Source organism: Ostrinia nubilalis, chromosome 20 (assembly GCF_963855985.1).
Source record: "Ostrinia nubilalis chromosome 20, ilOstNubi1.1, whole genome shotgun sequence".
Lineage (NCBI taxonomy): Eukaryota > Metazoa > Arthropoda > Insecta > Lepidoptera > Crambidae > Ostrinia > Ostrinia nubilalis.
Window position 1 is genome coordinate 11,641,559 of NC_087107.1, and position 15,337 is coordinate 11,656,895.

General features: G+C 36.5%; 1 protein-coding gene across 2 annotated transcripts; it reads left to right on the forward strand.

Moving 5' to 3' along the window:
* The first annotated feature begins 2,913 nt into the window (after positions 1–2,913).
* Positions 2,914–8,998, forward strand: LOC135081787 (uncharacterized). 2 transcript variants are annotated; one of them, XM_063976575.1, is made up of 7 exons: positions 2,914–3,257; positions 3,842–4,042; positions 4,698–4,787; positions 5,593–5,688; positions 6,165–6,269; positions 6,350–7,468; positions 7,817–8,998. In XM_063976575.1, the coding sequence occupies exons 1-7, from the start codon at positions 3,206–3,208 to the stop codon at positions 8,944–8,946; spliced, it is 2,793 nt and encodes a 930-aa protein (XP_063832645.1). In that variant the 5' UTR covers positions 2,914–3,205; the 3' UTR covers positions 8,947–8,998. The 2 variants fall into 2 exon arrangements, with proteins under 2 accessions (XP_063832645.1, XP_063832646.1); XM_063976576.1 differs by lacking the exon at positions 7,817–8,998 and having other exon boundaries at positions 6,350–7,599.
* The last annotated feature ends 6,339 nt before the right edge of the window (positions 8,999–15,337 follow it).

Here is a 15,337-nt window from a genome sequence, read left to right on the forward strand (position 1 = left end):
ATCCTAACATCCTAATATCAGGCTGTCTCAACCTTAATTCTTGAATTTCATTTTTTAAAAACCTAAATTCGTTGAGGTTGCATCGTGAAGGGTTAAGGTCACTAGTTCCTAAATCGTCGTAAATCCAGTCTCGACGCGTGTGTGTGCGTGTTGAGTGTAAGCGCCGACTCCACTGTGTGAACTTTCATTACCACACCGAGGCCCAAAGTCCTAGCGTTCCTGAAAGGCCCACTGCTGCGTGCATCACCTATACTGCAGCTAGTCTCCATCGAGAACAGCGGTTTGCCCACTGTCGCGCACAAGTTCGTGCTGTGGTGACCGATAAACGAGCATCCAGCCACGCGACAAAATAAGTACTAAGTAAATATGGAAGAAGACGATGGAATCAAAGCGGCTCAAGCAATTTTAATCATGATAGATGCACAGCACAGCATTAAACGCTTTTCTATTTAACCTCACTGCGGATATGATTAGGGTAATTCGACTAAGATATTGTACCACTTTGGAGCAGGCTCCGAGTTTGTATCGAAAGAGGAACAATTCGAATACAACATGAAAAACAAGAATAAGAAAGCACCTCCAAGTAAACCCAGTTTTACACAATCTCAACCCACCGCATTTAAACCTAACTGGGTCTATTGCTCAGTGACGGATTGGCTGGTCACCTTTTAATTTTTTAATGTACTGTTATAGTAAGTATAATTATACTGTGTTAGTGTAACTAATATTACAATAAGCCTAAATATTGTAACGTATCTACTATTTTGTTTGAGAATATCATATGTTTTGAGTCAACATGAAGGAGGAACGCCCTATCCGTTTTAATATTTTAAACAAAGAAGAACAAATTTAAGAGGTTGTAATTCGTGATGCTGTGCCTGAGCAAACTGTAGAGTTACGGCGTGCTCAAATTAGACACGTGGCTCAGGATATCCCTAGTGATGAGGTGAGTTTGTTTGAGGGTGATGCGCTGGCTGAACTTAAAACTATTTCATCTAAAATCGACGAGCTTGAGAAGCTCTGTAATACGAAACCCCTGTTACTTAAAAACCTTAATCGCATACAGTCTTTGGGAGACCATATTTTTCACAGGTTGAGCCGTGTTGAGGCTACTGATGAAGATGGTAGGTCTTTGGTGGGACAGTTAGATGAGCGTCTCATCCCACTTTTAAAACGGATTGACCGAAAGACTCACACGTTCGTTAGCAGCTACGATTTTCAACTTGCAGAGGAGGATATGACTGGGGTTGCTGGTTTGGCTGCGAATGAGTCATTCATGGTCAAACCTGTGGTGAATTGTTCTGATTGTGTTCACTCATTAAATCTAAGGTTTAATGGAAAAGATAGTGTTCAATATTTTGTTGTGCGGATTGAGGAGTTGTGTCAATCTCGTAATATTACGTAAGAGAAATTGTTTACCGATGAGGCTTTATATTGGTACCGAGGTGTTCGTGATCAGCTAAATAGTTGGGAAGATTTGAAAGCTTCCTTATTAGATGAGTTCTTACCCTATGATTACGACCATCGTTTGTTGCAGGAGATTCGTTCAAGGACCCAAGGTCCTGATGAATCCATAAGTAATTACTTGAGCATTATGCAGAATTACTTCTCGAGATTGCGTAAACCCTTGGACGAGGAACAAAAGTTAAGCATGATCAAATTTAACATTAGGCCTTCCTATTTCAGCCCCTTGGCTAATGTTGAGAACAAATCATGGGCCGAACTGACGATGAATTGAAAATTTCTGGAGTCACAATACGAGTTGTAGTCCGTGGAATAATCCTATCACCATGGCTCCCAAGGCTAATGGAGAAATGCGTTTCTGTGGATAGCCGGAAACTTAACGAAGTGTCGAAACATGACGCCTACCCAACTACCCACTTCCTTACATCAATAATATTTTAGACCAGCTTCGAGACTCTTGCTTTCCTTCTTCTATAGATCTAAAGTCTGCTTTCTGGCAAATTGCTCTCACTTATTCTTCCAACGAGAAAACTGCGTTTACCCTGACGTCGCGTGGCGAAAGAGAACGGATCCAGATAAAATTCAAGCTATCACGAATTTTCCAATTCCCACGTGCTCCAAAGATGTTAAAAGATTTCTTGGTACGGCGTCGTATTACAGGCGATTCATCCGTGGTTTCAGTACAATCGCTGCACCTTTAAATGCCTTGACTTCTACGCGAAAGAACAAACATCCTTTTATTTGGTCTCCTGAGCCTGAGCAGGTTTTTACAATTGAAAAGCGCTTTGACTTCAACCTGTATTAGCCTGTCGGGATTTTTCTCTCCCTTTTATTGTACACACGGTTACATCTGATATTGATATTGGGGGAATGTTGACGCAGATTTTTGACAGTGAAGAGCATCCTATTGCGTATTATAGTCGTTCTTTAAATCGGCAGGAGCGTAATTATTACGCTGCGGAGAGAGAAGCGTTAGCCGTGGTGCTAGTGGTGGAACATTTTAGACCGTACTTGGAGGGTCATAAACCTTTTAAGATTATTACGGACCACGCGAGCTTGAGGAGGAAGTTATAATTATTTCCAATGAGACCCTACGCCGTGTGCCAATGGAAGGTGTGGTACACTCTACACGAAAATGTCCTCCATCCTTACCATTACACACCTGTTCAGGCCATAGGAAAAGGGGACCCTTTAAGCATGCTAGTTCGTCTTTCTTAATACGTATCAAATCGAGGCTCGCAAGCGCCATCTATCCGCCTGACCCCGTACTTTTTTGACCTTAAAATGCGTTTACGTTTATAAAAATATTAATTTGTTATACAATGTTTTATTATTAAAAGTTATTTAATTGAAATAGAACTCTATAAAATATTTTATAGTCTCTTAAAACTTTATAATCAAGAAAAATTAAAATTGGTTTTAAAAAGTCTTGAATCGTGTGAACGCTTCCATAATATGTCGGTTAACCACTTGAACGTCAAATCTGACATTCTAATTTGAAAACTTGATCGTTGCTGTTGCGCGCTCCGTTTTCTTATTGGATTTCTTTCTCTTTGCATTCGCGATCCTTGATAGTAAAACGTTGAGTCGAGCTAATGCTCCTCCGTTCTAACTTCAGGTCTTGTGTGTGTTGAGAAAGTGACTGAGATAGTGACTCTGTTATACCTACGTGTCGTGTTGAGATAGTGACTCTGAGAAAGTGAACTTTTACTTTTGTTTATGTGCTTGTGTGACCACAACCATGCCTCAGAAGATCTGCTGTGTTTCTTCATGCAAATCATCACTTCAAAATGGTTAGTAAATAAATACTTGTAACAGTAATAAATGGTTACCTACAAATAACCAACCTTATGCTTTACTTAGCTGCCAAGTGCCATAAAAATTTATTACTTTAATAAAACTTGTACCTACCTACTATTCAATCTCATCTTAATCTGATGATGTAGAATGAATAGGTATCTAAATAAAGTACAACTAAAGTCTTAACAACAAACAACCTTCAAACTTGTGAGAGTATAAATTTATTGCAATCCGTGATGATAAAATTAAAAAAAATGTTTATGCCACCAAAAAATAAATTGTGAACTCATGCCAGATTATAATCTGGCGCAGTTAGACTACAATTTGTAATCTTACCTAACCCACTATTAGTTTACAATGCCACTCAATAATATAATACTCTAAACTAATGGAGTGCACAAATTGTTACGGAGACATAATAAAAGAAAATTCAATTTAAAAATAACTTGTATTTTAATATGTTGATGGCCACCGGTGGCTTTGGTCAATAGCCCATTTGCGCCAAGCTTCAGGTGTTACAACAAACTATAACTGAGAAAGATTACAATTTGACATTAACTTAAATCTCATTTTGCAGGTGCCATTCTTCATAGCTTTCCGAATCCATTGAAAGAGTTGGAAAAGTTTCGCACATGGGTGAAAAATGCTGGTATTGATGGAGAGGATGACAAACATATATTTGCCAACAGAAGAATTTGCCATCTTCATTTTAATAAAATATATCATTACCCGAAAAACAGATTGAGCAAACTGGCAATTCCAACACTGCATCTTCCAGGTATTTTAGTTAGTTATACATATACATATAGGACAATAATAATTATTACCTATGTAATAATTTTTTCACACATTCTAAAATTTTATTCACCGAGATAGTGTGGTACTAAATTTAAAAGTGGTCTTATGTTAAAGAGATGTGCAATTTATCTCACCAGCGCAGCTGGCATGTGAATTTGTGTAAAAATACATCCGTAAATTATTAACTTTTAATTAATTACTTGTAATTAAACTAAGACACAGGTTATCATTACCTACATTATACACCATTCTTCCAAAATCTTAGTTGTTAATTTTGTAATAAACTAGTTGTACCTAACACATTTACCTAAGTTCCCTATAAAAATAGGGTACATAAATTTTGTGACACTAACTACTAACATAAATAAGTTCCTACTATGTTTATAATGTATAAAAGCCATAATAATTATGGATTGACATTTGTACCAAAATTATGGCCTTGCAGGATTGGAACCCGCAACCACTGTAGACTGGAGCGTGGTTTTCTTCTTTCGCATAAATTAAGTCCTGACATTCCTAATATACTAAGGCAACATCTTGCAATGTCACCATGTATGTTGTTCTACATATCTCCAAGTCGAGCAATTTTTTATTCTTATGACGGATGAAATATTAAATTTGTCTTTATTTTTTAGATGTCCCATCCAGTTACACAGCAGAGCCTATGGACGTGTGTGAGCAGCAGCCACCCACATATAAAGAGATCTATTGTGGTCCTAATACTAGTAAGTAAATATGATTAGTGTTCTCTTTTATAAAACAGCAAAACATTAAATGGTATTGTACCTATAGTTTATTTACAAATCAGTATGAGTTCATAAACAGTTATAAGAGTTTACAGAACTTTTAATTATTAACCCCCTTACTAATAAAACTTACACGCTCGTTGAACAGTTTTTTAAAGTGACGTTTAGTATGGAAATATCATTTTAAAACAGTGTTCAACAACTGTGTAACTTTTTATTAGTAAGGGGGTAAGATTATAACAAAAATGAAACAATGGACAAAATGTCAAGTGGCAAAAATCGGAATAAATAATAACCCAGCATTGATTGAGCCTATTGTAACTAGGACACTGAAATTTTATATTGCATAATATAAAAAATTATGCTGGACCTTGGAGGAGGGCTTTGTCCAGCAGTGGACGTGAAAACAAGGCACTGACATCATGTTTTTTTTTCATTGTATTAAAATGAAAAGTGATGCCGTGGTCTTTCTTTTTAGTTCTTAAATTGTTCATATTTAAACAATACAAAAAGGCGTGTAATGTGTGGGTAAGATTGATTGTTACCTGTCAAAAATGCTATCCTGGGACGCCATTCGAGCGTGACGAGACGTATAAGTGTATCTTCCCTTGTTTTAATCTTATGTAAAACTAATGCCATAATCAAATATCTGGCCGGATTATTTGTATGAAATTTTGTGAATTTGAGCACCAGAATCAGGTCTTAAGAGGTTATTATAATCTTTCAAAATACCATGCTCATTTGAACCAGAAGGAAGTAAATTATAAAATGTATTTCTTTTCAGGTGCACCACAACCAACTTCTAAAAGGCCTCAGCCCATGACAATGGATGACCAGCAGCCAAGCACAAGCACTATGATTTACACTGGTGTTACTAGAAGTAAGTTTTGTTTTATTTTATAAATGAAAACTGATGCCCAGCCGCTGAGCCGGGATAAACTCTTATGGATGATTTTAGACGACACATGTATGAGCTTATTTAAAAAAAACATAACCATACTTCTGGCGCAGTCGGGTAAAAACATTACAAAAAGGCTCTCCGTGCGTGTAATGTGTAGGTAAGGCCGATTGTTACCTGTCAAAAATGCCATCCTGGGACGCCATTCGAACTCGACATTTACGAGACGCATAAGCCGTATCTTGCCTCTTTGTTTTAATCTTAGTTAAACTCAAATTCAAAATCTTTATTGCATAACTCTAATCTCATAATCAAATATCTGGCCGGATTATTTGTATGAAATTTTGTGAATTTGAGCACCAGAATTAATTAGAGAAGAAGAGGTTCTTATTATCTTTCAAGATACCATGCTCATTTGAACCAGAATGAAGTAAATTATAAAATGTGTTTCTTTTCAGGTGCACCACAACCAACTTCTAAAAGGCCTCCGCCCATGACAATGGATGACCAGCAAGCAGCAAGCAAGCAGCCAAGCACAAGGACTCACAGTGGTGTTATTAGAAGTAAGGAAAATATATATTTTTCTTTTTATACATAATAATGTGGTTATATTAAACTAACTCTTACCATTTCTTAATTTTAGGCCATATGTTCAAGAACCAATTTGAACAAGATCTATATAAAGCAGTCGCCAAAACACAAGCGGAACTCAGACGATGCAAAAAAGCAAAAGCGGGACTAATAGAGAAGTTACAAATAGCCAAGAAATTGACCCGTTCCAAAGCTTATCAATATGTTACAAAAGACTTGTCACCAGCAGCAAAAACATTTTTTGATATGCAAATAAGACAATCTACAAAACACCCCAAAGGACATCGTTTCACATTAGATGAAAAGATATTGGCATTATCATTATATAAACCTAGTCCAAAGGCATATCGCTTGCTGAGCCAAATATGTGTTCTGCCGAAAAAAACTACCTTGAACAAATTAATGACGAAAACATATTTAATGCCTGGGATAAATGATATTATCTTTAATAATTTAAAGAAAAGGGTAGAAAAAATGCCTAGTAAGCATAGATATTGCTCTATAATATTTGACGAAATGGCCATTGCTGCCCATGTTGCATTTGATAAACATACCGATAAAATAAAAGGTTTTGAGGACGACGGATTCGAACGCGAAAGAAAATTTGCTGATCACGTGTTGGTATTTATGGTCAGAGGAGTATTCAAAAAATTTAAGCAGCCTGTCGCTTATAGCTTTTGTACTGGATCCACAAAAACGGAGAAGCTCAAAAGGCAATTAAAAACAGTAATTGAAAACGTTTTAGCAACCGGACTCAAAGTCATTTCGACAACGTGCGACCAGGGATCCACTAATATGGCTGCCATAAATTCACTAATAAATGACACCAAAGGTCATTATATAAGGCAGAATCAAGAATTTAAAGGGGGGTTTTTTGAAATCAACGAACACAAAATTTACCCACTATACGACCCCCCTCATCTTTTAAAAGGAATAAGAAACAATCTGATTACAAAAAATTTGGAATTTACTCTGAATGGGAAAAAGCGCACGGCAAAATGGGCCCATTTAGAAGCTCTATACAAAAAGGGCCCAAGCTATAAAGGCATGCGCTTAATTCCTAAACTTACCGCGCGCCATGTAATTCCTAATTTAATACCTAAAATGAAGGTTAAATACTGCACGGAACTTTTTAGTAAAACTGTCAGCGTTGCCATGGGATTTACAGCAGGTAAACATTTATTTGTACTTGCCTTTTATGCCAGTCATCATAGTCACGAATATTATAATTTATAACTTAGTTTCTACTGCAAGAGTTTCATGTCATCTGCTTGGAAATATTCCATGATTTCATAATGTCTAGATTCGTTTTTAACTGACTTTAACATAAGGATTTAATTTTACAAAAATGCATTGAATACATTGGACTTGACTACAATTAATTTGATTAACGAATTAATAAATTAAAATTAATTTGGTGCACGACACTATCTGGACTACCTTATAATAATTTTATTTAAAACAAGTATGTAAATATATTTTATACTTGTATGTAACTATATAATGTGTTTGTTTATAGGAACTGGCAGAATCCCAAAAGAAGCTCAAGATACTGCAGAAATTTTATTATTTTTCGACAATTTGTTCGATTCCGTAAACGGTAGTTACAACAGAATTGAAAAGGGTAAAGTTTACCGATCTGCGGTCTCGCCAAAGTCACCACATCATAAGTTGTGGTATAAAAGTCTACCAATATTAAAATCCATGCAATTTGTTGGTGGAGCACGCTCAGGGGTGGTTCCATCTTTAAGAAGTTGGATTAAAACTATAGAAGCATTCCAGCAAATAACAAAAAAATTACATTCCATTGGGCTCAAATCGTTACTGCTGCGCAATTTCAATCAAGACCCTTTAGAAAATTTTTTTGGTGCAATAAGGGCTCATGGGCATCGAAATATAATGCCTACAGTGCCGGCATTTGAGGCTTCTTATAAAGCGCTTTTAATAAATAATATGGTGTCGCCTAAATCAATTGGGGCTAATTGCGAAAGTGATGATGGCTATTGTTTACAAAATCTCAAATACCTTTTTTATGAAAACATTGTTAGGCCCTTACCTAAAAATATAATAATAAATTTTGATCACATAAACATGGATCTAACCAACATTGATAATTTAATAAAAAGCCAAAATCCGTTAAACATCGAAAAATGCGCAGCAGCTGCTTATTGTAGTGGTTGGGTTATTAAAACAATTTATAAAAATATTGGTTATTGTGAAATGTGTAAAAGTGATTTAGAAGGGGATGGTGAAGAAATCTATTCAAAATTTATAACTATGAAAAAATATTCAGAAAAATGCAATCTTCACTATCCCAATAAACATTTGCTGGAATGCCTATTGCATATAGAAGAAATCACATTGTTAATTTTATCAACACAGTGTGAATCGGATCAAATATCCGAATATATAAAATTGGTAACCACTTCTCTTGTAACATTAAATTTTGTGACATGCGAAAGTCATAAAGAAAAAGTTAAAGAACTTATAATATGTAAAGGAATTTCCTTGATGATAAATGACTGGTGTAAAGAAATAAATAATATATTAAATGGTAAAAATATAGTTTTTGATGAAAATTGTCCTATGAAAATGTTAGCGCACAGATATTTTGTATCACATAAAAGTAAAAATAAAAGTTTTAAATGATTTACATATTTGTTTTTTATTTCTTTTACCTTGTTTAGCAATTGGTTATGTGCAGTTTTATTTTGGTAGATTTTTTTTCCAAATTAATGCACTGTTGCATTGTTTTGGAAAAAAATCTACCGAAATAAAACTGCGCCTCAAAATAATATTTGGAATAATATCTGGATACGAACCATGAACGACGAAAGCACCGTGTTACAAGCAGAAGCGAGTACGGAGCTTGAGAACTAGATGGCGCCTCTTTCTATCAAAACCTTGAGACGGCTATCTATACGTAGTACTTATTCTTATCTATGCCTTTAAGGGCCGATTTTTCAATCATTGAATAACTTGACAAATAACTAACTAGCGAATAAAAATATCTGACTGTTTATCGGACGAATAACATTAGTTGTATTTTTCAATGGTCAGGTAACGGTCCGGCAGCTCTCTGCACTTATACGTTGTTACGTGTGTTAGAAGAAGACAGAAATGACTTGACATTTGTTTATTTGACGATCTGTGATTTGATTGACGTTCGTGATTCTTGGTATTTTCTTTGGTGATTTTGTTTGTTGTTTGGTTTTCAATTTTATTATTGACTCTTTATTGCAATATTCGCAATGGAATCAAAAAAGAGAGAACGTGCAGCAAATTTTAATAATGCTGAAGTGCAGTTGCTTGTAAGTTTAGTAGACAAACACAAGTTATTGAGAACAAGAAGACTGATGCAGTGACTAACAAAGACAAAGATGCGGTATGGAAAAAAATTGAAATTTCCTTCAATTCGTGTGGACTTTCAACGACTATCCACACATGGAAAACATTAAAATTAAAATATGAAGGTATAAAAAAAGTTACCAAGAAAAAGTCTACACTGCAACGGCATCTTTTGTGAATGAGAGGCCATTGATGTAGGTCCTTTGCAAAATAGGTATCAAACCTAGATATCAAGTCGGCAGTCGCTGGAGAACGAGGTTCAAGCCAAAAAACACAAAGGACCTGCTCAACATGGTCCTAAAGCGGTTCGTCAAGACCAGGTTGGGCCAGAAAAATTAGATGTATGTTTCCGAAATGTTCCGGATTTACACATAATGTCTGTGAAAAATGCGGGGTAGTCTTATGCTACACAAAAAATAAGAATTGCTTTACAAACTTCCACCTCTTGTAATGTATTTTAATATCGACACCTTAACTCAGTGTTAATTGATTTTTAAATGTATTTTACACACATGAAGAATTCCCTAATCTTTGTTTTGGCCGAGGGTTGGGATGCTAAAGACTGCAAGTGAAGTTTAATTAGAGAGCAGTCTTCATGTAGGAAATTTTAACAAACTTTGAAATTTTAGAAATTTTATAATTGGTTAATTACATCATCATCTTTTGTTGATAGCACTCTCTTCGCATTATCTCCTTGTTCTCAAACTTCTGAACCTGGAAGAGTTTGAACGCTTTCGTGTCATGGAAATGCACAAGCTTCACCTGGCACTGCACGCTTGAGGACGTGGAGGACGCTGCTTGTAGCCTAAGTATGCGAGACCCGTTGAACCACAGAAGAAGAGAGGAACGTACAGGGTAACGGCATACAAACCGCATGGCTTCCAAGGTACCCACTTTTCCATCATAAAAGTAGGAATCTTTCCGTTTTAAGAAATTGGTAGTGGCAATAATATTCACCAAATTGAACCTAATATAACGACACTGAATCCCTTGAGGTTGGCACTAATAATTTCACTATAAGTTTAGTTGTATCAACATAACTGTTGGATTTCGTATTTTGGCGGTTTATAAAAATAAAAATATTGTAAGGTAAGTCTGCAAATGTTTTCAATCCTGTCATTTCCCATCCTTCGGAATATCACTCGAGGCATCCCGCCGAAAGATTAAAAACTTTGCACTATTTTTTCAACACTCGAGGAAGATCATCCACGTAAATTAAATATTTTCGTTCAAGGTCGGACATTAATAAAAAGCAAGAAGACATCATCTCCGCTACACGCCAGTAATTGAGCTCGAACCTAAAAAGTAATCGAAAAGTAGCGACCCTCGCCTCGCACTGCTCACGTGAAGCGAACTAAAGCGCTGCTCCTGGGTACTGCGGAAGGGCCTCTGCGAGAGACGTGTTCGGGAGCGATGAGCAATGCCTACTGAAACATGGTAAAAAGACAGAAGCAGCGCTTTGCTCGTACTTTACCAAGAGAGTACCTCATGGTGTGTTGCGACAAGAAAATGTCGAAAAAGAGGGTTCTCACTACATAGAATTAAAAGTGTACAAGTGTGATGAAATCAAAGACATTCAGGCGATTAATAGATGAATTACAATAAAAAAATTAATCAGATGCAGACACTGAAGCATGGGAACATCTAACTCAATTTATAAAAGCAAAAAACTCTTCAAGACCGCAACACGGAGAAGTAGAACGCCAAAATGTTAAAACGATTGAAAATTGGCAAATTGCGATTGAAGTTTTGCACTTTCGTGCAAATTAAGAACAGGAGACTCTGGAGACAGGTAAGCCGCCTGTCTATTTCAAGTTTTCCGAAGAACTTTGGAAACATTATGTCTGTGGCCAGAAATAATATTACGGGAATTTGGCCACATGAAAAGGGCCAAAAGGATTTGGCTACATGAAAAGGGAGCAAATGGCAGCAAAAAATTCTATTATTGCTGATGGCATTCTCGGTGACTGACGTCCCACCACAGAAACCAGCTATTACTAACACAGATGCAACTTATTTATATACTCAAAAGAGTTCTAACTATTTATTTCAAAAGGATACATGTTCACTCCGTAAATACAGGAATTTAGTCACACCATTCATTTTGTGCTGTTGTAATGGGTACAGTCATCATGAATATCATGATGTTCGAGGACCATATAGTGCCACTACAAATTATGCGTCAATAATGCGCGTATTGTTAGATGAATCGGAGGTTAATAATTTATACAGGGTGTTTGGCGCATCGTGTGCCAAAATGATTTGGCGGATAGAATGGGTCATTTCCTATATTTTCACCCCACATAACACGTTCCATGTCAGGCGGCTACTTTCATATTAAGTTTTTTAGTAATTTCACCAAAATACCCAAATCGCATCATTTAATTTCGATTTAAAAAAAAACTACTAAGCGTAGCCTCAAAGTAAACATTTTGTTTTGACGTGCATCGATATAGGGTTGCATCAAATCTAAATTTACTGGCAAATATCATCTAGTTTTTTTTTAATTCAGCTTTGAACTTTTCCGAAAAGTTAAAAATGGACTGAACATTTAAGTTTACATGGCTATAAAAAAAATTTTAAAAGAGATAGCGATCTTCGGATTTTATCAAAACTTCTCTAGTCTATCCCCATTCAAACGGTATACTAATCTTTAGTGTCCGACCGAATGTTCGGTTTCGGTTTCGTTTTCGGTTGAGTTTCGGTAAAAACACGAGTTTCGGTTTAGTTTCGTTTTCGGCGGCAAACTTGCCGAAACTACGACCGAAACCGAATGTGCATTCGGGAGTTTCCGCGCTGTTATCGGTCATGTTCGGCGCGTTGAATGAGTGAATGAATCCGATCAGAGCCAATGTCGTGATTCGCTTGCTTGTTTGTTTGCTGTTAGTTTTGTTGTGGTGGCGAGTTTTCGAGTGATTTATTTTGAATTTGGTAAGTTTTATCTCGTTTTATGTCGTTATAACATAAGAGCGGGTAGTAAACATCAAAAAAAAAAATTCAATATGACTGATAAAAGTTTAATCAAGTTTAATCTAACCTATAAAATTTTTTTTTGGTTCGCAAATGCTATACGTAAACAAACATTAGTTAGGTAGTTAGTAATGACTATAGTGCATTTCATGGTGATAATATTATGGATTCAGAGTTTCAAAGTTCATTTTAGTATTTATCACCAAGGTTTCCAAGTAGCAAGTACAGTAGATACTAACTTACGTACCTACTACCAATTTTGTTTTGAGAAATTATTAAGGTAAAAGACTCGACCATGGGACGGGTTATGTAGATGTCCTGAATATTGCGAGTAATTTAAAAAAATGTAGACTATAAATCCTTCTTATTCTTTTTTTAAACATAATTTGATACCTTTTAGAGTAAAAAGGCGCTTTGTAAGTTCAATTTTAATGAATTTTAAAGAGAAAACAATAAAGACTGTCTGTAGGCCAGTAGAATTAAACACAAAAATGGATTAAATCGGAAATAATTCCTACTTAAGATTTTAGTGCTTTAATGGCTTCATTAGTTGCCCATAAAGACTCTCCTACGTTTTCGACTTCGACGGAGTTGTGCTTAAGTGGTGGGGGCCCCCGAAAGGGGCGCTTTTTCGGTTTTCCGGTTATACCGCGTAAAGGACTTACCCTATCGAAAAGTGGTCTTCCTGACGGTTAAATTGCATTTAATCCTGCATTAAATAAGACCAAATTCATATGTTTTGAACAAACCGTTCTCGTGCAAATCTTCGGCAAAGTAGAAAATATGTGTATAATTAATGACCCTCTCCACGTCCAATGGCTCGTTACCCGCAGGCTTCCAAGTCTTGAAAAGGAGCGCCTCAACCAGTGTAACCCTATCAAGGCTTACGAGCTGGATGCGCCTATCCTTGTTCTTCCCAGCCGTTCCTTAACTGCGGTTGCTGCACCTCTTCCTGGCACTCACCTGAACGACTCTGTGCTACCTACTGTGGCTGCCCCTCTTCCTTGTATCCTCCTTAACGACTACGTTGCCTAGCCGTATGCCTGGTCTAAGGTTTGACGAAAAAAATCAACAACAACAAGTTCATATTAAATCGTCGAAGAGTTTTTTGTTTGTTTGTTTGATCGCGCTAATTTCAAGAATTACTAGTTTAATTGAAATAATTATTTTTCTGTTGAATAGCTCATAAATTGAGGAAGGCTATAGGATATATACAATCACTCTACGACTAATAGAGGCGAAGCAGTAAAGAAAAATGTTGCAAGCACGGAAAATAGTATTTAAACTATTTTCACGCGTACGAAGTTGATTTTCTGACGTCGAACCTTGGACCAGGCATATGGCTAAGCAATGCAATCGTACAGGAGGATACAAGGAAGAGGGGCAGCTACATTAGGTAACACAGAGTCGTTCAGGAGAGTGCCAGGAAGAGGTGCAGCAACCGCAGTTAAGGAACGGCTGGGACGAACAAGGATAAGCGAATCCAACTCGTGAGCCTTGACAGGGATACGCTGGTTAAGTCGACCCTTTACAAGGCTTTGGAGCCTACGGGTGACGAGCTATTGGACGTGGAGAGGGTCATTAATTATACACATATTTTCTACTTTGCCGAACATTTGCACGAGAACGGTTTGTCCAAAACATATGAATTTGGTCTTATTTAATGCAGGATTAAATGCCCTTCAACCGTCAGGAAGATCACTTTTCGATAGGGTAAGTCCTTTACGCGGTATAATCGGAAAACCTAAAAAGCGCCCCTTTCGGGGGCCCCCACCACTTAAGCACAACTCCGTCGAAGTCGAAAACCTAGGAGGGTCTTAATGGGCAACCAATAAAGCCATTAAAGCAATAAAATCTTTTGTAGGAATTATTTCCGATTTAAAATCTAATTCTACTGGGCTACTGATTATAATAACGTTTTCTTTATTTTTCCCTGAAAATATGAGCCTTGTAAGGAAGTTTCGGTTTCGGTTTCGGTTTCGGCCGAAATAGACACCGTTGCCGAAATTCGTTTTCGGTTTCGGTTTCGGTCGTAAAACTAGTTTCGGTCGGACACTACTAATCTTGTTTAAATAATAACAACAACTTCACAAATTCCCTAAATTAGTGCATTGACTCTATTCGGACTGATTTGCGAAATTTGTGTTTATAGCCCCTTTTTGTGTGAATAACACGTTAAATACCTACAGGTAAAAAATATTTATCTTATGCAATGTAAAAAACCTTTTCTCTATCGTTTTTCAATGTGGATTTCTTGAAATTAAAGACGAAAATAATTATTTTGATCGTTTATTAATTATTACAAATTTTGTTCAAAATGTCCGCCTCGGCAACGTATACACTAAGTAACGACATCTTCTTCTAATTTAGACTGGCCCTATACAGTGGCCTGCACGTTCCCCAGACCTAACTCCGTTAGATTTTTACGTCTGGGGACGAGGTAATGAACTGGTGTACGTAACGGAAGTTCAAACATTAGAAGAACTACAACAACGAATAGAAAACGCCTTTATAGTAATAAAAAGAGAAATGAGGCTGCATACGACAACAGTCGAAGATGTCGTGAGTGTATACGTTGCCGAGGCGGACATTTTGAACAAAATTTGTAATAATTAATAAACGATCAAAATAATTATTTTCGTCTTTAATTTCAAGAAATCCACGTTGAAAAACGATAGGGAAAAAGTTTTTACATTGCATAAGATAAATATTTTTACCTGTA